Raw genomic sequence first — 21,250 nt, 5'->3', positions numbered from 1 at the left:
TAAAGGTACTGGATATAGTTCCCACAATGCAGTACAATATTTTCCGACCACACCCATACAAATTTATAGTATATATCTTCTTCGTTTTTACTGAAGAATCATACAACAAAAACATTTGAGGATTAAAAACCAGACACAACTAATTATTTTGGTCTCATTTGATTAAGTACCAATAAGGACGAAGTTAAATTAGATGTATTTTAAAGCAGCACTAACCAGTTTTCAGCCCCTCGGGGGCAGTACAAGCTGAACACTACAAACATGTCACTGTTTCTCATAGCGTAGTTTTAAAACCTCAGACTCTTTATTCATTATTCACCCAAACCATCTGAATATTTTAAGCAGCTATGATGCAGATATAGAAACATGGAGCACTTTTAAGAGATTGTCTGTTCTTACCTCAAAGTCCTCGTCAGACAGGTAGACCTCCAGGCGGAGAGGGTCCACCCCCTCAGGCAGCGGCCGGGCCAGAAGGTTCTCCAGAGGGTATGTGGTTTGACACAACCTGGCCAACACATCCTCCACCAGGATGATCTGGTTACACACCTCTGCCTCCTGACATCACACACAATTAATAATGTAGTCAAGGCAGAAACAGATGAATACTGTACATCAGTGAGGGAGAACATCCTGACCTCAAGATGTGACAAAGAAAGTCTCCACTTCTACACTAAATGTGTTTGAGTCCATTTTAGACATCACGGCTGCAGGAAGACATGCTGTTGAGCCGAATTTTGTAATAAATTTTGTATTTTGCATTTTGTAATAAATAGTCCAAAATGTAATAACTTTTTCATTTCATTTTGTAATAAAGCCGCATTTTGTAATAAAGTACCGCATTTTGTAATAAACAGCCCCAACGCATTTTGTAATAAATTTTGCCGCATTGTGTAATAACATGACATTTTCGATGTTTATTACAAAATGCACCGTGATTACAAAATGCGGCTCAACACATGCTCAGCCATACTAATTGATGTCAGACCCACCCTTTCAGTGATCTCAGCGATGTCCTCTCGGTGCTCCCAGCTGGGGAACATGTTGGTGAAGGTGAGGGGTTCCAAACCAGCGTGGATCAGGTAGGCCTTCGGAGACTTCCTCTCATTCTTTTCTGTAAAAACAAAACAGCAACACTTAAAACCCAGGCAGCAGTTTATGAAGCTGTTCTGTGACGAAGAACTTGAACAGACAGAGTGGTCAGTCTAAGAATGCTTTCCACTGACATCAGATAAAAAAGAACATTTGTAGTCAGAAGAAGACTGAAGTGATACCTCTGCAATACTGCAACACAGTCTCCATCGCACACTTCCTGTCTGAGTCCCAGCGGATCCGGGCTGAGCCGGTGCTTTCACTGTCCTGAGGCCACCAGCCCTGCCACAAATACACCTCATGGTGGTTGTCCACCAGGAACAGGGCTGGACATTGGAGGGCAGATATAAAACAAGGATGATGCTTTAGGTTTTCATAGTGAGGAGAGTTCAATTGTTCAGCTGTTTTATGAGTTCATGCAGTGGCTTTTTAGGTTCTGAAGATCATGACTAATGAAGAACATATTAGAACCTTTAGCCACACTGCAGTGGTAATGGAGTCTGTACTGTATAGTAGTGAGGAAAATACATTTATCTCCAAAACACATTTTGGAATGACTTTCCATAATGTGTTTTCTGCCTTTTCAAAATACATCTTCTAAACTTCTAAAGTTTAGTGAAAGTAAATACACTTAAAAATACTTTGTGTATTACAAACATACAATAAAACCTCGAGATACGAGCTGCTCGACAAGTTATTTGAGAAACGAGCAAAAATCCGAGATACAAGCCTTGCTTTGGGACACCAAAAGCATCATTATCATTATTTACCTAAGTCTTATAAAATTAATTACCTTATTTTCTGTACTATAAGACGCACCTAAAAGCCTAAAATTTTCTAATAAACCTGTAGTGCTATAATCCGGTGCGTCTTATATATGGATTAATATTCATATTAATATTGGTTAAAAACATCTTCTTCTTTTCCTTTCGGCTTTTCCCTTCAGGGGTCGCCACAGCGAATCAATTTCCTCCATCTAGCCCTGTCCTTTGAATCCTCTTCTCTCACACCAACTACCTTCATGTCTTCCCTCATTACATCCATAAACCTCCTCTTTGGTCTTCCTCTAGGCCTCCTGCCTGGCAGTTCAAAACTCAACATCCGTCTACCAATATGTTCACTATCTCTCCTCTGGACATGTCCAAACCATCTCAGTCTGGCCTCTCTGACTTTATCTCCAAAACCTCTAACATGTGCTGTCCCTCTGATGTACTTATTCCTGATCCTATCCTTCCTGGTCACTCCCAGAGAGAACCTCAGCATCTTCATCTCTGCTACCTCCAGCTCTGTCTCCTGTCTTTTCTTCAGTCACACTGTCTCTAGACCAAACAACATCGCTGGTCTCACCACAGTTTTGTACGCCTTTCCTTTCATTTTAGCTGAAACTCTTCTATCACACCTTCCTCCATCCGTTCCATCCTGCCTGGACACGCTTCTTCACCTCTTTTCCACACTCTCCATTGCTCTGGACTGTTGAGCCTAAGTACTTAAAATCCTCCACCTTCTTGATCTCTTCTCCCTGTAGCCTCACTCTTCCACTTGGGTCCCTCTCATTCACACACATGTACTCTGTCTTACTGCGGCTAACCTTCATTCCTCTCCTTTCCAGGACAAACCTCCACCTCTCTAGCTTCTCCTCCACCTGTTCCCTGCTCTCACTACAGATCACAATGTCATCTGCAAACATCATAGTCCATGGAGATTCCTGTCTAACCTTGTCTGTCAGCCTGTCCATCACCATAGCGAACAAGAAGGGGCTCAGAGCTGATCCCTGATGCAGTCCCACCTCCACCTGGAACTCCTCTGTCACACCTACAGCACACCTCACCACTGTCTTACAGTCCTCATACATGTCATGCACTGCTCTAACATACTTCTCTGCCACTCCAGACTTCCTCATACAATACCACAGTTCCTCTCTGGGCACCCTGTCGTAAGCTTTCTCCAGATCTACAAAAACACAATGCAGCTCCCTCTGGCCTTCTCTATACTTCTCTATCAACATCCTCAACGCAAATACTGCATCTGTAGTACTCTTTTTTGGCATGAAACCATACTGCTGTTCACTTCTGCCCTTAGTCTAGCTTCCACTACTCTCTCCCATAACTTCATTGTATGGCTCATCAGCTTTATTCCTCTGTAGTTGCCACAACTCTGCACATCTCCCTTGTTCTTAAAAATGGGCACCAGCACACTTCTCCTCCATTCCTCAGGCATCTTCTCACTATCTAAGATCCTGTTGAACAACCCAGTCAGAAACTCTACTGCCACCTCTCCTAGACACTTCCAAACCTCTACAGGTATATCATCAGGACCGACTGCCTTTCCACTCTTCATCCTCTTCAATGCCCTCCTCACTTCATCCTGACTAATCTTTGCTACATCCTGGTCCACAACAGTGACCTCTTCTAGTCTTTTTTCTCTCTCATTTTCCACGTTCATTAACTCTTCAAAGTACTCTTTCCATCTTCCCATCACACTACTGGCACCTGTCAATAGACTTCCATCTCTATCCTTAATCACCCTAACCTGCTGCACGTCCTTCCCATCTCTATCTCTCTGTCTTGCCAACCGGTATAGATCAGTCTCTCCCTCCTTACTGTCCAACCTAGCATACAAGTCCTCATAAGCTTCTTGTTTGGCCTTTGCTACCTCTACCTTCACCTTACGCTGCATCTCCCTGTACTCCTGTCTACTCTCATCAGTCCTCTCAGTGTCCCACTTCTTCTTAGCTAACCTCTTTCTCTGTATACACTCCTGTACCTCCTCATTCCACCACCAAGTCTCCTTATCTACTTTCCTTCCAGATGACACACCAAGTACTCTCCTACCTGTCTCCCTGATTAGCTGTAGTTGTCCAGTCATCTGGAAGCACCTCCTTGCCACCCAGAGCCTGTCTTAACTCCTTCCTAAAAGTTCTGCAACACTCTTCCTTTTTCAGCTTCCACCATTTCGTCTTCTGCTCTGCCTTTGCCCTCTTGATCTTCCTCACACCACAGTCATCCTACACACCACCATCCTATGCTGGCTACACTCTCACCTACCACTACTTTACAGTCACTGATCTCTTTCAGGTTACACCGTCTACACAAGATGTAGTCTACCTGTGTGCCCCTACTGCCACTCTTATAGGTCACTCTATGTTCCTGCCTCTTCTGGAAGAAAGTATTCACTACAGCCATTTCCATCCTTTTTGCAAAGTCAACTACCATCTGTCCTTCTGCGTTCCTCTCCTGGATACCAAACCTGCCCATCACCTCCTCATCACCTCTGTTTCCTGCACCAACATGTCCATTGAAGTCTGCTCCAATGACAACTCTCTCACTTCTAGGCATGCTCTGCATCATTTCATCAAAGTCCGACCAGAATTTCTCCTTCTCCTCCAGCTCACATCCTACCTGTGGAGCATACCCGCTAACAACATTGAACATCACACCTTCTATTTCTAGCTTCAGACTCATCACTCTATCCGACACTCTTTTGACCTCCAGGGCATTCCTAACAAACTCCTCCTTCAAGATAACTCCTACTCCATTTTCTCTTCCCATCTACACCATGATAGAACAACTTGAACCCTGCTCCTAAACTTCTAGCCTTGCTATTGGTTAAAAACATGATCGCTGAAAAAAAGCCAGCAATCTGGCCACCAGTCATGCCGCACTCCCCCACCAGAGGAGCACCCTCACAAGGCACTCGGGCCTGCGCCCCCTAACAACGGTAGTCAAGGGGCATCACCGAAGTCCCGGCTCTGACTGAGCTGCTCTCAGATTGTAGAGCAGACTGTAAGAGCACCGGTGATTACGTAGCAAAACATAAGGAACTTTCAACAATTCTATTAATAAAGTTTGACTGACTGACTGATCTCAGTATTTACTAACTATTTGGTGTCGGATATAACCCACTTTAAACTTAATTGGTCTTAAAAATGCCATTGTGCTGTCATCTGGAATCTAGTGACGGTCCATTCTATTAGTCTGTGGAAACACACGGAGAAACTGGCATAAAGGTGAATGAAAGACCCTCAAAGCTGAACTTCCAGCCTTTTCTGAAATTTCAAGAGCAGAGTCACCGCTAGACAAAGGTGCCAACAGGTGTGATGCTACTGATTTACAAATGTAGTTGATAGTTCCAGGTTGGCGTCGGAGGGGTGCATTCAGGCTTGTGTATTCTGTCTGCAGCGACGTGCTGTGAGATTCACGGTGGTGAGACACAGACGTTAAAGTCAGTTCTATGAGTAAAGCAGCGTCACATTTGATAGTAAATTAGCAGCCTGACATTAAAAACTAGTTAAAAATTGTTTAGGACACACAGCAGAAAATAGCTGCACCTCACCTCCGACTGGACTACTGATCGATCGAAACAATATTTAATTAATAAACAAAGACGAACGTTGGAGCTTAAATATCTGCTTCGAACTTCAGATCAGGAAATAATCCGCTCTGTTCGCACTGACTGCACTCGTAATGAATTTAACCAGTTTTTAATGTCAGGTTTTTTAATATGCGTGTTGACTTCTTTCTAAGATGGCAAAGTGATCAAGTGATCAGGTTTCCTTGATGAAGCTCAGAATGGCTTACTGACAACAATAGGGGCCATTCAAAGGTAGTCAGGAAGTCATGAATGCAATTATGACTGAGCAGCGCGGCTCTATCTAGTGGACGGATTGCGCAACTACAGCCGCTGCAGTTTATCAAATAAATTTTATTTATTTTTATTGTGTGCGCCTTATAATCCAGTAGTGCACCTTATATACGAAATAAATTATAAAAAAAACTAATTATTGAGGGTGTGCCTTATAGTCCAGTGTGCCTTATAGTGTGGAAATACTGTATACAGCATTGGTTGATAAAAATGTTTTGTTTTTTTCATAATTCAGTGGGTTTGGGTCTTTTTTACAAGGCTGGAATGGATTAAAATTGTTAAGATATTTTAAATGGGGAAATGTTGTTTGACTTATGAACTCAGTCACAGAACGGATTAAACTTGTATCTTGAGGTTCTACTGTATTGTGTTTGCATGCTAACATTTTTCTTATGATAATTAATTTTATCAGAGCTTCCAACTTTCAGAGAAACAGCCGTCGTCAGCCATAGATGTTATGTGACGTAAATGTAAACTAAATGTTCTTAAAAACATCCCATAAGTAAAAGCATGAACACAGCAACACAACCAGGCGAGTGTACCTGGCTGGGAGGCTGCATACAGGTCTTCCTGCAGGAAGGGCATGGAGTTCACCCTCTGAGGGTCCCTAGCTGGGTAGAGAAACTCCACCGCTGTAAACTCCCCCGACGTGCTGCTCAGCTGGTACAGACGTGGTGTAAAGTTAAACCTGCCTGGGTCTGGGGGTTAAAGGTCAAGTAACACAAATAACTACAGATGCTCTTAAATATGCCACCCACAGATCTGATGTTAATATCTATTTTATCATGTCTTTTCATGCTCTTTGGATCCCTCACCTTGCAACATGCAGTCATATGCTTTCCTGTCTCTCCTCCCGAGGGGTTCCCAGAATGCTGTGGGCTCTGCTCCTTCATCACATTCGAGAATGGTGACCCTGCTGCTACTGTGGAGGCCTGTTTCCAATGGACAGCTGCACAAACACAAAGGCATCATTCATTCATGATAGCAGCAGGTTAACAAGTGTCTCTCTCTATATTTTGTGTAGTTATCTGTCGTTCCACATCTTCTGTTGCTTTGATCTGTAATGAAACTCACTGCTCTTTGAGTTTATTGGCGGCGCTGCGTGCCACATCCCGTGTGCTGGTCTGTGACTTGCAGCCATGCCACAAGTAGATGACGGCCTGGCTAACACTCAGCAGCACCATGGAGACCCGGGAGCGCAGGCTGCTGCAGTGACACGCCACCTCCAGCAGGTGGCCCTCCACCTCCACCTCCCCACGCACACAGTACAGACGCCAGTCAACTAAGGGAACGACAGGGAAAATACGTTCAGTAACAATGGATCATCCATCATTTTGTGGAACACAGACCACAAACCAAAATTAACAGACAATGCTCTTGACCCTCTGAGGCATGGTCCTCCACTAGGCATCAGAGAATATTCTTTGCATTCATATTCTCAGCCACCCATGGCCATGTCATCGGTTCACTGCTTTTCCGTCCTTGGACCACTTCCTGCTGACCATTGCATATCAGGAACACCTCACCAGAGCTACAGTTCTGGAGACGATCTGACACGGTCGCCCAGCCATCAAAATTTTACTCTTCCCAAATTCACTCAATTCTTTACAGTTTCCCAGTTTCCCTGCCTCTGCACAACAACTTGCTGCCAGTGTATCCCACCTCACTGATGGATGACAAGTTCACTTAACCTGTCAAAGGTCAGAATGTCATGGCTGGTTGGTGTACAGCTAAACCAAATACTAAATTATCGGTTATAAGTCTTGTGCATAGAACCGTTGATACAGTACAGCAAAAAAGTGAAGGTATGACTCTTACAATTCTCTACAAATGCCCCAGATATGAATAATGGATTTGGTCGCTGTAAGATATTAGTTTCTAACATGTTTACCAATAGAGAAACCATATTAAAAACTAACTTGTCATTGATCCTAGGGCTGTGGGGTGTAGAGAAATTGCATCGACAGAGAGCTAACTGATTGCTGGTGTTAGTGATGAGTCTCACGGAACACTGATGAAGGCTTACTTTGAGCATTTTCCTCCTCCTCCTCTCTCTTCCCTGAGTGGATGACCATTCCTCCTTTAAAGCACTGGAGGAAACATGGAGGCTCCTTCCCCTGTTGGACCTGAACCTGCAGGAGGATGAAATCCAGCAAGAGTGAAGTCCACAAATGAGACCCTAAGCTACAAAAGATCTTCTCCTTTCGGCTTTTCCCTTCATGGGTCACCACAGCGAATCAGTTGCCTCCATCCAACCCTGTCTTCTGCATCTTCTTCTCTCACACCAACTACCTTCATATCCTCTTTCACTACATCCATAAACCTCCTCTTTGGTCTTCCTCTAGCCCTCCTGCCTGGCAGTTCAAAACCCAGCATACTTCTACCAATATATTCACTATCTCTCCTCTGGACATGTCCAAACAATCTCTGTCTGTCTTGCCAGCCTATATAGATCAGTCTCTCTCTCCTTATTGTCCAACCTAGCATACAAGTCATCATAAGCCCCTTGTTTGGCCTTTGCTACCTCTACCTTCACGGTACGCTGCATCTCTCTGTACTCCTGCCTACTCTCCTCACTTCATCTAAGCCAACCTCTTTCTCTGTATACACTCCTGTACCTCCTCATTCCACCACCAAGTCTCCTTATCTACTTTCCTTCCAGATGACACACCAAGTACTCTCCTACCTGTCTCCCTGATCACATTAGCTGTAGTTTTCCAGTAATCTGGAAGCACCTCCTGACCACCCAGAGCCTGTCTTAACTCCTTCCTAAAAGTCATGCAACACTCTTCCTTTTTCAGCTTCCATCATTTCGTCTTCTGCTCTGCCTTTGCGCTCTTCTTCTTCCTCACCACCAGAGTCATCCTACACACCACCATCCTATGCTGTTTGGCTATACTCTCACCTACCACTACTTGGCAGTCACTGATATCCTTCAGATTACACCGTCTTCACAAGATGTAGTCTACCTGTGTGCTCCTACCACCACTCTTATAGGTCACCTTATGTTCCCACCTCTTCTGGAAGAAAGTATTCACTTTAGCCATTTCCATCCTTTTTGCAGAACAAACCACCATCTGTCCTTCTGCATTCCTCTCATGGATACCAAAACTTGCCCATCACCTCCTCATCACCTCTGTTTCCTGCACCAACATGTCCATTGAAGTCTGCACCAATGACAACTCTCTCACTTCTAGGTATGTTCTGCATCACTTTGTCAAAGTCCAACCAGAATTTCTCCTTCTCCTCCAGCTCACATCCTACCTATGGAGCATACCCACTAACAACATTGAACATCAAACCTTCAATTTCTAGCTTCAGGCTCATCACTCTATCTGACACTCTTTTTACCTTCAGGACATTCCTAACAAACTCCTGTTTCAAGATAACTCCTACTCCATTTTCTCTTCCTATCTACACCATGATAGAACAACTTGAACCCTGCTCCTAAACTTCTAGCCTTGCTACCTTTCCACCTGGTCTCCTGGACACACAGTATGTCTACCTTCTTCCTCTGCATCATATCAGCCAAATGTCTACCTTTTCCTGTCATAGTTCCAACATTCAACGTCCATAATCTTAGTCCTATACTCTTGGCGTTCCTCTTCTCTCTCTTCCTAGGAACACACTTTCCTCCTCTCCTTCTTCAACCAACAGTAGACCAATTTCCATCGGCACCCTGTAGGTGAACAGCACCGATGGCGGTCATTGTTCACCCAGGCCTCGACCGATCCAGTATGGCAGTCATGGTTTTGATTTGCATATTGATTTAGCAAAAGGTTTACATTGGATGCCCTTTCTGACACAACCTTCTGTATTTATCCGGGCTTGGGACCAGCACAATAAGACACTGGCTTGTGTCCTCTTGCCGCTACATTACCCTAAACTACAAAAGGTGAATATCTCAATTATTAACGCTAACAACTTTCGTGACCACATGATGGTGGTTAAATCAGAATAAAATGGTTTTGGAGCATTAGAGAATCGTTCCTGTACCTGTGCTCCCCGCTCCTCGTCCAGCTCCACCGTCATCAGTGCCGACGTTCCTTTCTCACTGACGGTGGCGTTGCGCCCCTGCCAGAAGAAGTAGCAGCACTTCTCTTTCCCAGCGCCAGACATCTTCAGCTGCTCTGGGTTTTGTCTCCTCCCAACTGAGAAGACAGATACCAATGCATTAATCCTCAAGCTATGCAGACAATATTACATATAAAACAGAACCCCGAGACACAAGTTTAATCCATTCTCTGACTGAACACATACGTGAAACAACATCTCCCCATTTAAAATAACTAAAATATTTTTAATCTTTTCCAGCCTTGTAGAAACAGCCCCAAACCGAAAATATTTTGTATCAACCAATTGACATTCAGACTTTATATACTGTATACAAGGTACATAAAAAATGATATAGTATGGACAGAAATGCAAAAGTCATGAGAATATAGGAGCTACGTCTTTACTGCACCAAGTAGAATGAGATCCAGTCTCATCTGATGTTCTATCTATCCGCCAACTAGCTGTGGTGTCCTGATGTCCCACTCATATCTTGGATTTTGGCTGGTATGTCAAACAAAAATACGGACAGCGCAACGACTCGTATCTCAAATAACTCGTATGTGGAGTAGTTTGTGTGTTGAGGTTCTACTGTACTTGTTATCATCGTTCGATAAAAGGAAATAATTGGAGCTCTGCTCTCTATGGGTGTAAATGTGTATATAAATAGATTTCCCATACCTGCAGTGCTGACCATGTACTTCCATTTCATGACATAGGTGTCGCCCTCGTGAAACTGACCAATGCTCTGGCGTGGCAAGCGGCTATAATCAAACTCCAGGATGTGCCACACCTCCACCGCCAGCGTGCTAATCTCATAGCGCCGCCATTCCTCTGCCTCCACCAGGCCATAGCCCCGGCCCACGTTAAACCCGTCCAGTCGCGTGCAGACGGGCCCCTGGTGGAGGCGCAACATCAGGGAGGCATCGTACATGTGGGGCTGGCAAGCCTGCTCCTGTGGAAATACCAAAGTGAGTCACACATTCACACTTCATGTTTTTAATGCTGGAGTAACAGACTAAATCCTGACACCTTCTGATCAGTCACATGGTCGTTGTTGTTCTTTATGGGACTGGGGGTTTTCCTGGAGTCGTTCCAGTCCAGGAACTTCTCTTTGAACAAGGTGGTTTCATTGTGCTGAGTGAGTCTGCCAAAAACCGCCCAGTCAGGCCGGCCCTGACCTTTCCTGCAAGCAAACCAGGCACATCACCATCATGGAAACATTCTCAATATACTGCTGCTGTAGCAGCTACCTAGTCCTAAGCCCATCAAAATATTTATGGCATGTATTTTAGAAGCATACATCTTACATATATAGATTATTTTAAAATCACAGACATGACTAATACCTTCAATGCCTGTGGATTAGTTTAAAGATGTTACTGATTCATATTATCAGTCTGCTGCTTAATATTTATTTCCAAACAATAAAACATGCGAGGTTTCAACACCAATATCAGACAATATTTTCACGGAGTTTTCTTTAAGGTGTGGTGGATAAATAACAAAATAAAACAAAATAATTTGACCAGCATAAAAACTGTTGTTTTTTCTAAATATAATAATAAACGAGAATCCAATGTGTATCACCTTTATTAACAGCGTCCTCGTATCGTCACACCGACGTTTGTTTTTGTTGGTTTCTCTAGCTTCGGAGTTTCAGTTTAGCAGTAATGTATTCTGTGTTAGCAGCCGGAGTGGCCCTTTTAAGAAGGTAGTCATGTGATTGAGGCAAACATCTTGATAAGCGTCAAGAGTGACTCATAGACAGATGTGGGGAAGAGAATCTCGTCAATTATCAAAAGAAACATTGTTCAGAATCAGATCATACATAAAACAGAAATAATGTAAGTTCTGTATTCTTTCTGTGTGGCCCGGTACCGATTGAAAGCACAGAAAGCACTCATTTTGTAAAGGGGAAGAACACTCTGCACTCTGTGCTAAGACCAGTCCTGTGCATGATCTGTATCAGTGGGGTTCACCTGGTGGTCCACAGAGCACAAGCAGACCTAGGGTTGAGTCGAGTACACGTTTCAGACGAGTATCTGGTACGGATAACGCATTTTTTTTGACGAGTACAAGCATGCTACGAGTAAAACTTGTCAATACTCGTGCTCGTTCATTCATTCATTCATTTTCCTGACCACTTCATCCGTTTGAGCGGGTCACAGGGAGCTGGAACCTATCCCAGCTGGCATAGCTGAAGGAAAATCCACAGAACTGACCATCTTCACGCCGGTCACACACAGCGCCTGTCCCTCCCTGCAGAGGCACGACAGGGTCACGCTGCCACACTCTCACGTACACGCAGACATTGACTGATCTCTCTGTGTGTGGCTTCGCTGTAGCTCATGTTGCTGTCCATGGGTTTTCATCAGCCTGTCTCTATTTCGGTCTATTGAAGGTTACTTGGTGAACTTGTTTCTTGTTTTGTTTTGTTGCACGTACTTGACCAGACAGAGCTGAAAACTAAAATTAATAATTAATATACTGAATAGATATTTTAACTGTTACATTGCGCGAGCACACACACACACACACACACACACACACACACACACACACACACACACACACACACACACACACACCTTAATAAACTTTGTTTAACTTTGTGTGAAAAAAATGGCAAGAACTAATGTTCTTGCCATTTTTGGTAAAAATAATTAAGTGAAAAAAAAAATTGATCATAAAAAGAAAAAAAAAAGAAAAAAAAATTACATTTGTGTTAAGACAATTCTTGTTCATGCATACTTTGTAGTAATGCACTTGATGTTCTGAGTTCATAAAAAATGTGTTCTGTATATAGTTCCTTTACTATTGTAATCAAAAGCACTGAATCTTAATTCTGAGGCTGTTATGTAAATATTAATTCATCCACTTAAAAAAACACTTAAGAATATTCATGTTCTGAGTTAATAAAAAACTTGTTCTGTCAATAGTTCGCTTACTTTTGTGATCAAAAACATTGATTTGAATCTCAATTTTGAGGTTGTTCTGTAAATAGTTTTAAAATAAACAATATAGCAAATTCTGATCAATCCATATCAATTTCAAAATAATGTACCAATTTAAGCCTCACCCATTTCCAGTCAAACTCCACCCACTTCCGATTTAAGGCCCGCACATTCTGAGTACAGATACGGATACAGATAATTTAGATGGTTGAACAGATACGGATACAGATGGTGGTGTACTCGCTCATCCCTAACCAGACCCCTCAAAAACTTTCCTTTCCAGTAGCACAACTAATCCATTGAATTCAGCTAATGGGCACATTTAATGTTCCTACACTAGTGGAAGAAGCCTACTGCTCACCAGATAGACCTTCTACTTCTACTCCTAGTCAACCATAAGGATTTCCCTTTGATAAATAGCTCTTTCCTTTGAAAAGTTCAACCCTCTCCGTGTGTGGCTCTTGGATATCTGTCATAAAAGCAGCAAATGAAAAGTGTCTGTTTCCATACTTGGGTATGAGAGGATTGCACTCTCCCGGGTCAAGTGGGTTGATGTCACAGTTTGTGTAGTCAAAGATGCCATTCCACAGGTGCTTGGCCAGCTGGAAGGCCACCTTCCTCTGTGCCAAGGTCACTTCCTTCCCATGCCAGATGTACATCTCACTGCCGAAGTCGAACACCAACACCTGCATGGAAACACAGGGTTTTATTTCACCTGTGGCTGCTGCTGTCTCCGCGGCAATAAAAGCCCATGCAAAAATATTCAACTAAAGTGTGGTTGATGTCACCTCTTTGGGGTTGAGTAGGGAACAACGTGGCATCTTGGCCCAAAAGTCATCATCTGGAACCAGTTTGTCATCCATCAGTCGGTAAATACAGTTGGTCTCCACTATGGCCCCCTCATAGAGCTCGTCTTCATCTGGAGTTCCTGCAGCTACAAACAGAAGCTTGCATTTGGTTTCTGTCAGACGTCCCCCTCCAGGTTCGGTTCATGTGAAGAGACTCCTTACACTGGAAACTCGACTGTCCTCCCAGAATCTTCCAGAACTCTTTGGTAGCATGGTTGTGTGCACTGACACCCTCCTCGATGACCTGCACATATTTTGCTCGGCAACCCAAATCTCTCTTGCTCTGGATGAAGTTGGCTAATTCTGAAGCCTGGCAAGAGAAGATGGTGGAAAAACTTTTATTACAATTAATTTTTTAACTACAAAACATTTTGACATGGAAAGAATTAAGAAACAATAAAGACTGTATGGTGACAACATTTGGATATTTGTTGAGCTGTTTGGAATCAACACAGAAAATGTTCATAAAATAACATGTCAGAACTTTTTCTGTTCAGCTGACGTCAGTGCTCTTTCTAGTTAAATCAAGGTCACAGCCAGACCAAACCTTATTTTTTATCCATTTCCTCCCATACAGATACACAATACACTCCTTTAATTCAGTCATCACACACTTCTTCCTGTGCTGTGTCACTACTGCTTCCTCTCAGAGCAATGTTTACATCCTGGATGTGAAGTCATGCCCTACATAACACCCTACGAAACAGCTCAATTCCTCCTCCCGACACTTCTGGCGCTCTGAACCAGACCTTGTTCTTCTCAATGACGTTGGCGAACTCTCCGGTCCAGATGAAGCAGTGGTGCGGTGTGAGGAGGAGGAAACAATCACCACTGTTCAGGGAGGATGCTCTGGGCTCCACCAGCCTGGTCTGCACATGTCGTCGGCCTGGTAACATAAATGAGAGCAGTTGACCAATAACAGCTCTGATTACTGTCAGTACGCCTGGATGATTAAAGCAGGGTGTGCTGGAAATCATGTGCCACCCATCTATTGACTTTGAACACGTCTGTACATTAATCTGCCTTGTCAAACACTCTTCATTCTCTCCTGTCAGTAAAGACTCCTTGAAGTTTATTCAATTAGTCAGAGCAGTATATAATGTGTCATTCTAAAGCCTAGAGGCCTGCAGGTTTTTAGACCTCAGTAACTCTTCAGGTGGCAACTGAGACCAACCTCACCATACAGTGGGGTCCCTACTGGACAGAATTTCTTTTGGATGTTTGTCAGTGGAGGAGGATCAACCCAGTGTGGTGTGTGTTGACCTGGAGAGAATGATTTAGAAACGCCAGCTGTCATTAGCACACATGTGGAAGAGGCACAAAGACACTGAAATAACCCAACTCGTCTCCCATTATAGGTATCCTCTGGAAGGGATATCTACAACGGGAGAGGAAGCTGCATCCTCCAACCATTGATCTGTGGTCAAAGCTAGTGCATAGCTTTGACCTACCCTGAAAGGTCAAAGCTGCCTTGTTTATCCGTTGTATTTCTATGGTATTAATATTAAATCTGCTTATATTAGCTGCTTTGGCTCACTGCTACTCCTACCTCAGCATGTTTCCACATTGTAAGCATGCCAGTACATTGATGCTTCCGTTTCACACAGGTGCTACCGTGGCTGTTGTTAAACTTTATGGCACAGCTAGCTCTAAAGTTAGTTCAAAAAATAATTTGAGCTACGACAGGAGCAAACATCAGTATGACAGTAATAATGAAATGGATGAAAAACAATTGTGTGAACACTGTTTCCTCGACTGACCTTTGACCTGTAATAGCATGAGCTTCTTGTAAGGCACAGCGCTGTTGTTGGACATCTGCTCGGAGATGTTGACGCTACGCAGGTTGATGTTGCTGAAGTTCTCCTTGCTGGCCAGACCAGCCAGAGCCACGTCTGAGAAGCCTGAGTTCTTGTTCACTGGAACCGACACAACACAGCGTTCAGTCATCATATCGTCTCCAACACACAGCCAGAACTTTAAGACACTGCAGTGTTTATATACAGAACAGTCTGGACATTTGAAGTCTGGGCTTGCACTAGGAGGTAGTAAGACCAAGCCACTGTGGCTCAGTGTAAAAGAATTGAGTAAGCCACAAAAAGCCACATTCTGTGTCCAAGACAGCGGCGCAGCGCACTGACGACCAATGCTGGAGGGAAAAATCTTCTGTTCAATTTACCTAGAAAAATACACTAAAGTCAACAGTTCAAGCTGAACTATCTTTATTTCTGTCCTACTTTATGCAGGTATGAATGTGAGATTCAACAATTGAAAACTTACATTCACTATGTGAAGATACAGTCATACAAAATATTACTCAATGTTTACTTGTAAGTTTTACTTACACTAGACGACATTTTAACTTTGACACACACACACACACACACACACACACACACACACACACACACACACACACACACACACACACACACACACACACTTTGATTTTAATAAATTTGATTCTTGGTATTACTCAATTTTTACTTGTAAGTTTTACTTGGACTAGAAGACATTTTAACTTTGACCACCACCAACACCATTGGTATGCCATTGTTTAGTTTTTTTAATTCAATAACATGATTTTTCATTTCAATTTAAAAAGGCATGAAAAATAGCAAACGAGGTAAATACACATTTACATGCATCACTGGTTATTCCTGTCGGTCATACGGATTAAAAGTCTAAGACTACAAACAAGGATTGATAATATCTTTAATTTACCTTTTGATCGGTCTGTCACCACTCCTCCCCCCTCTCAGCATTCAACATTTGTTGTTCTATTAGGATTTTAACACAAACTCGACCATATAACACTGGATTCTTAATTTCTTTCGATCGATTGTCCTCTCCTTGTCGTACACCAATTCGCGGGTTTAGCTTGTAAAAATAGAATCATTTTGTTTTTCATTGGACGAAAGGAGGTGATGATTCGAGTGCATATGTTATGATCGGGAGTGTTCGGGTCACTTCGGCTATTTCCGTCGGCATGCGGAAATAGCTGACGGAAATAGCCGAAGTGACCCGATGCCGATGACACACACAGAGACACAAACACACACAGACACAAACACACACAGAGACACACACACACACTTTGATTTTAATAAAGTTGATTCTTGGTATTACTCAATGTTTACTTGTAAGTTTTACTTGGACTAGAAGACAGAAATGCGCCGACGGAAATAGCGGTGCTAGCGAGAGAAAAGGTTCGTTATCGCTCGGGGATTTTCGCGAGTCCAAAAAAGTTGTACGATTTAGCCTTTTTTTCCTTAAAATAAGAATGCCACTGTGGCTACACAAGCTGAAAATCTTGTAGCCATATGGAATGAACTTTGCCTATGGCGACGTGGCGAATGGCTAGTGCAAGCCCAGGAAGGTTACCACTGCTAACACATGAAGAAGTAAGTTGTAGGAGTTACATGATACAACAGTGGTGTCCAACCTCTTTAACACCACAGACCTGTTAAACATCAGACATCACAGACTGGCCTTTAAGTTGTGGAGGATAAATACAACTAAATAAAATGATACAACCAGCATAAAAACGTTTTTTTCTAAATATATGACATTTGCCCCGTGCCATCAGGGGGTACAATGACTCTCTCAGGAGGAGCAGGGGTGGATGGCGAGGTCAGCACGGGGTTGAATGGATTTAATTTAATTTTATACTGTTATATTTAAAAAAAAAATTTTTTATACTGTTTTATACTGTTTTATATTTTAATTCAATTCTATACTGCTTATATTTTAATTTTATACTGATTATATTTTAGTTATAGTTTAGTATATAAGTCCTGTTAATGCTGCATGTGTCTGTTAGTGTAGTGTATGTCTTGTGGTATGTCCTGTGATGTCAGTGTTTCTTTTTCTCCTGGTGTTTATCCAGTATTATTTGTTATGTAATGCCTGAGCAGTGGATATATACAATTTCCTCCGGGATTAATAAAGTATCTATCTATCTATCTAATAAACATGAATCCACTGTGTATCAACTTTATTAGCAGCGTCCTCGTAACATCACACCAACGTTTGTTTTTTTTGGTTTTTCAGTTTAGCAGTAATGTATTCTGTGCTAGCGGCCAGAACGGCCCTTTTAAGAAGGTAATCATGTGACCGAGGCAAGCATCTTGACAAGCATCAAGAGTGACTCACAGACAGACATGGAGGAGAGAATCTGGAAATTTTCCAAAACAATTATTGCTCTGTATCAGATCAGAAATAAAACAGAAATAAAAGAAGTTCTGTATTCTTCCTGTGTGGACCTGTACTGGCCCACGGTACCGGTCCGTGGGCCATTTGGTACCGGGCTGCACAGAAAGAGAAAATAATTCACATTATTTCCGTTTTATTTATTTCGGAGTCTGAAAGATGTTTTATTTTAAAATATTACCCGATTCTCTGTTACATCCGTCTACGTCACTTTTCCCAAACTACCGGGTCGCGACCCGGTACCTGATTGCGGGCCATTAGGTACAGGACGTTTGACTTTCTTTTTTTTTTTATTGATTACCAGACTAAAGATATTTTATTTTGAAAAGTGACGTCTGTGTGGAATGATGCATGCGTCTGTACCGTTTGACAGGTTTCTGTCACGTTTCTGGTTACCGCCGTTACCCCTAAATTAAGCGCCCACAACTGATCCTGTGTTCCGGATTAAAGTCAAGGCAGATTATCCTGAGATCACCCAAAAAGTACCTTAAACCCTGCTTCCATTTCCAAATTCCTGTCTTTGTGGAGCGGGATTTTCTGCAGTGACAGTGAAGAAAACCAAACTGCGGAGTAGACCGGTCGTCCAGAACACACATCAAGTGTCATTGTCTCCTGTTACCCCTAGATCAGCGATACCCCACCACTGATTCTCATTATTGTAATTATTATTATTTGATTGACTTGTCCACCCTTTTATTGGAAAGGATAAGTATTTCTCCTACGTTGAATGCACCGATTGTATGTTGCTATATTTCAAAATAAGCCTCATTGAATCGAGTTTTTAATATAATTATTTCTTAAGATTATTTCGTTTACAGAGATGTTGATTATCAATTTATGACAAAAAGGTTTTTATTGTCTGTTGATGTCTGCATTTTACATAAAACCACTGCGGATGATTTATCATTAGACCACAGCTGTCCTGGCGTCATTAACGATTATCGAGCAAATGAAGACCGGTCCGTGAAAATATCGTTTTAGATGAAACCTGTCGGTGGCGCAACAAAGGTTGGGGACCACTGCTCTAACACACATTGCAGTATCTGTGAGCCTTTGGCTTCTAGCAGCTCCTCATCCTCACTCACTCTTCTCAGCCTTCATCCTCCTGCTCTCCAGAAGGCCTACGTTGAGCCTCTGTTCAGTGTACTCGTGTCGGATGTCTTCCCTGGCAGCCAGCGACTTCATCGGGTTCCTCGATGCCTGAACGTTTCGCACTGGACGCACCGCTCGCTTATGTTGCACCATCTCCGAGGTCAGCCTAAGGGATGGTCGGGGTGTGAAAACGTACATAGTTAAAATTCTCACAGTGATGATTCACTTACGTCTGCTTACTTTAAAGAAATGACCTGAGAGCTTACTTTGGCACCTGCGAGCCAAAGATGGCGTCAAAATCGTCGTATATCTCCACCTTGTTGGTGGTGGCAGGGAGCTCCTCCACTTGACGGTAAAACTTGGAAAATGTCTCATCTTCAAGCGTCATCACTTCCTTCACCTTCTTTTCCGTTACAGTGATGGTCGCTTCTGGCAGGCCGGAGGCTGAGGAGGGAGGAGATGACGCATTCATTCTAAAAGAAACTCAGTGTGAGCTTCACTGGGTTCATGTGTTTCTACTGGGTTAATAGGACATATTCATGTCAATTACAGCACATGTTTACGAAAAACGTGAAGAAAACAAGAAACCAATGCAGTCACAGACTGCAACATCCCGTGACAATTAAAAATTTTATCCTGACCTACTTGCATAGGTCAACAATCAAAGCCAGCGCTTTGATCTACGGTCTTACACTGTCCCTAGTTTTTCTATCCTATGTAATAATAATGAATGATCCAAAATGTAACTGGTGCGTTTCATTTGTCTTTTCTTTACTTGCAAAAAAGAAGAAATCTTACTTTTTTATTGACAGGTTTTGTAACTGACACAAGTTGATGAAAGAGCTTCTTAAATGTTTGGTCAGGTCCTGATAAAAACACCTGATCAAGAAGGTTGTGTACATTTTTCCTCAGGAAATAAAAATGACTGAGCCAAAGCTTGTGTGTTGATTTGTTCTGCTCATTTATTTTATTTATTTAAGCATATTTTTAGAGGTGTCCTTAATGTGTTTTTCCAAACGTGGACCGGAGAAATGTGTCAAAGGACAGACAGAAGAGAAGAATGACACGGAACATAAGTGGACGGGTACTGAACAAAGAATCTTATAGATGATCTTCACCGCCTGCATGGAAGGGAGCTGGAGAACATCTGATGACATTTAAACTGAAAGTCTTACCCTTATCTGCATTTTCTTTCAAATTCACTTGTTATAACTTTGGCTTTTGGGATCTAAACATCCCTCCTATTCTTAACATCTTAAAGGCGGATTTTTTTTCCCATAATCTGGAACAAAAAGATCCCTTTATGATGTTCTGTAGCTTACTGAGCTGATTTATTTCATTTTCACAAAATTAAGAAATCACTTCATTAAAGAATATTCGATCTTTGAACACATTCATTTGTCTGTACTATGACCGAGAGGCACCACAGGTTTAAGTTAATGCAAAAACCTCTGTGGAAAAACAAAGTGATGGATTGTGTTTCCTGATACTACATTCAGTGACGCTGACTCAGTGTCTCTGACAACACCGACCTTTACTGTTGATCCTCCCCAGGAACGACTCCAGTTTATCCAGCTTCAGGTCGGACTCCAGGTTCAGATCTGGTATGGCTTTGATTTCTGTACACGCGCACACACACACGCACACACGCACGTGCACACACACACACACACACACACAAACACACAAACACACACAGATGTAGCAGATCACAGCAAAGATATGACAGCACAACACATGATCTTCTGTGGGTTCAGCTTAATCAGAAGCTCTGAACACAAAGGAATTTGCCCGTCTGTTGGACAACATTTCCTTTAATGCGCAGAAATGGATTTGGTAAATGTGCAGCTGGTGAGAGACAAGGATGTGACGGCTTATCATACTGAAGCAGCAGTGTCTTTCATTCATCATTAACTTGGTTAACCGGTAACCAGGAGAACAGAGGTGGTTGCTAGACAGACGTGTGACTGACCTTCCTGAGGTTTAGAGATGGCAGGGCTGCTGTTCTTGGCTTTAGACGACACTGAAGACTGAAGGGTTGTCGGGGAGGCCAACCCTAAGGTGTGAACACAGACAAGCTCGATCATCCAGCAATCCAGTCAACGTTATTGTCCCAGTATGTTTCCAGTGCTGATCCTTCCTGTGCCACTCATACCAATCACAAGCTGGTATCTGACCAAACCATATACTATCCCCCAAAAAATAACCAGTATTCTCCTGTGGCCGAACCTGACAGTCTGGGCACAAATGTGGACGCCACTAAAACACTTATGCCCAATCCCAATTCCTCTTTTTAACCTTACCCCTCATTCACTAGTGCTCCTCACTTTTTTGCCTGCCCCCCTTAATTTGATCTGAAAT

At 42.7% G+C, this 21,250-nt stretch overlaps 1 protein-coding gene across 11 annotated transcripts in view; it reads right to left on the bottom strand.

Annotated features, from left to right (window-relative positions):
• svila (supervillin a) overlaps positions 1–21,250 on the bottom strand; it is a 102,302-nt gene that overhangs the window by 1,827 nt on the left and 79,225 nt on the right. For all 11 annotated transcript variants that reach the window (XM_068343978.1, XM_068343977.1, XM_068343968.1 and 8 more), the window contains 19 exons: positions 20,862–20,945; positions 20,422–20,508; positions 19,156–19,333; positions 18,883–19,055; positions 15,349–15,504; positions 14,338–14,474; positions 13,751–13,898; positions 13,529–13,674; positions 13,251–13,426; positions 10,816–10,969; positions 10,465–10,738; positions 9,727–9,881; positions 7,757–7,862; positions 6,805–7,012; positions 6,546–6,679; positions 6,273–6,428; positions 1,272–1,415; positions 990–1,111; positions 400–555 (listed from right to left, as the gene is read on the bottom strand). In XM_068343978.1, the coding sequence (XP_068200079.1) occupies positions 400–555; positions 990–1,111; positions 1,272–1,415; positions 6,273–6,428; positions 6,546–6,679; positions 6,805–7,012; positions 7,757–7,862; positions 9,727–9,881; positions 10,465–10,738; positions 10,816–10,969; positions 13,251–13,426; positions 13,529–13,674; positions 13,751–13,898; positions 14,338–14,474; positions 15,349–15,504; positions 18,883–19,055; positions 19,156–19,333; positions 20,422–20,508; positions 20,862–20,945 (2,894 nt within the window). The remainder of the gene's footprint in view (positions 1–399; positions 556–989; positions 1,112–1,271; positions 1,416–6,272; positions 6,429–6,545; positions 6,680–6,804; positions 7,013–7,756; positions 7,863–9,726; positions 9,882–10,464; positions 10,739–10,815; positions 10,970–13,250; positions 13,427–13,528; positions 13,675–13,750; positions 13,899–14,337; positions 14,475–15,348; positions 15,505–18,882; positions 19,056–19,155; positions 19,334–20,421; positions 20,509–20,861; positions 20,946–21,250) is intronic.

This window comes from Antennarius striatus, chromosome 20, assembly GCF_040054535.1.
Source record: "Antennarius striatus isolate MH-2024 chromosome 20, ASM4005453v1, whole genome shotgun sequence".
Lineage (NCBI taxonomy): Eukaryota > Metazoa > Chordata > Actinopteri > Lophiiformes > Antennariidae > Antennarius > Antennarius striatus.
Note: the sequence above shows the minus strand (reverse complement) of the source record. Positions and strands in the feature narration are given on the sequence as shown.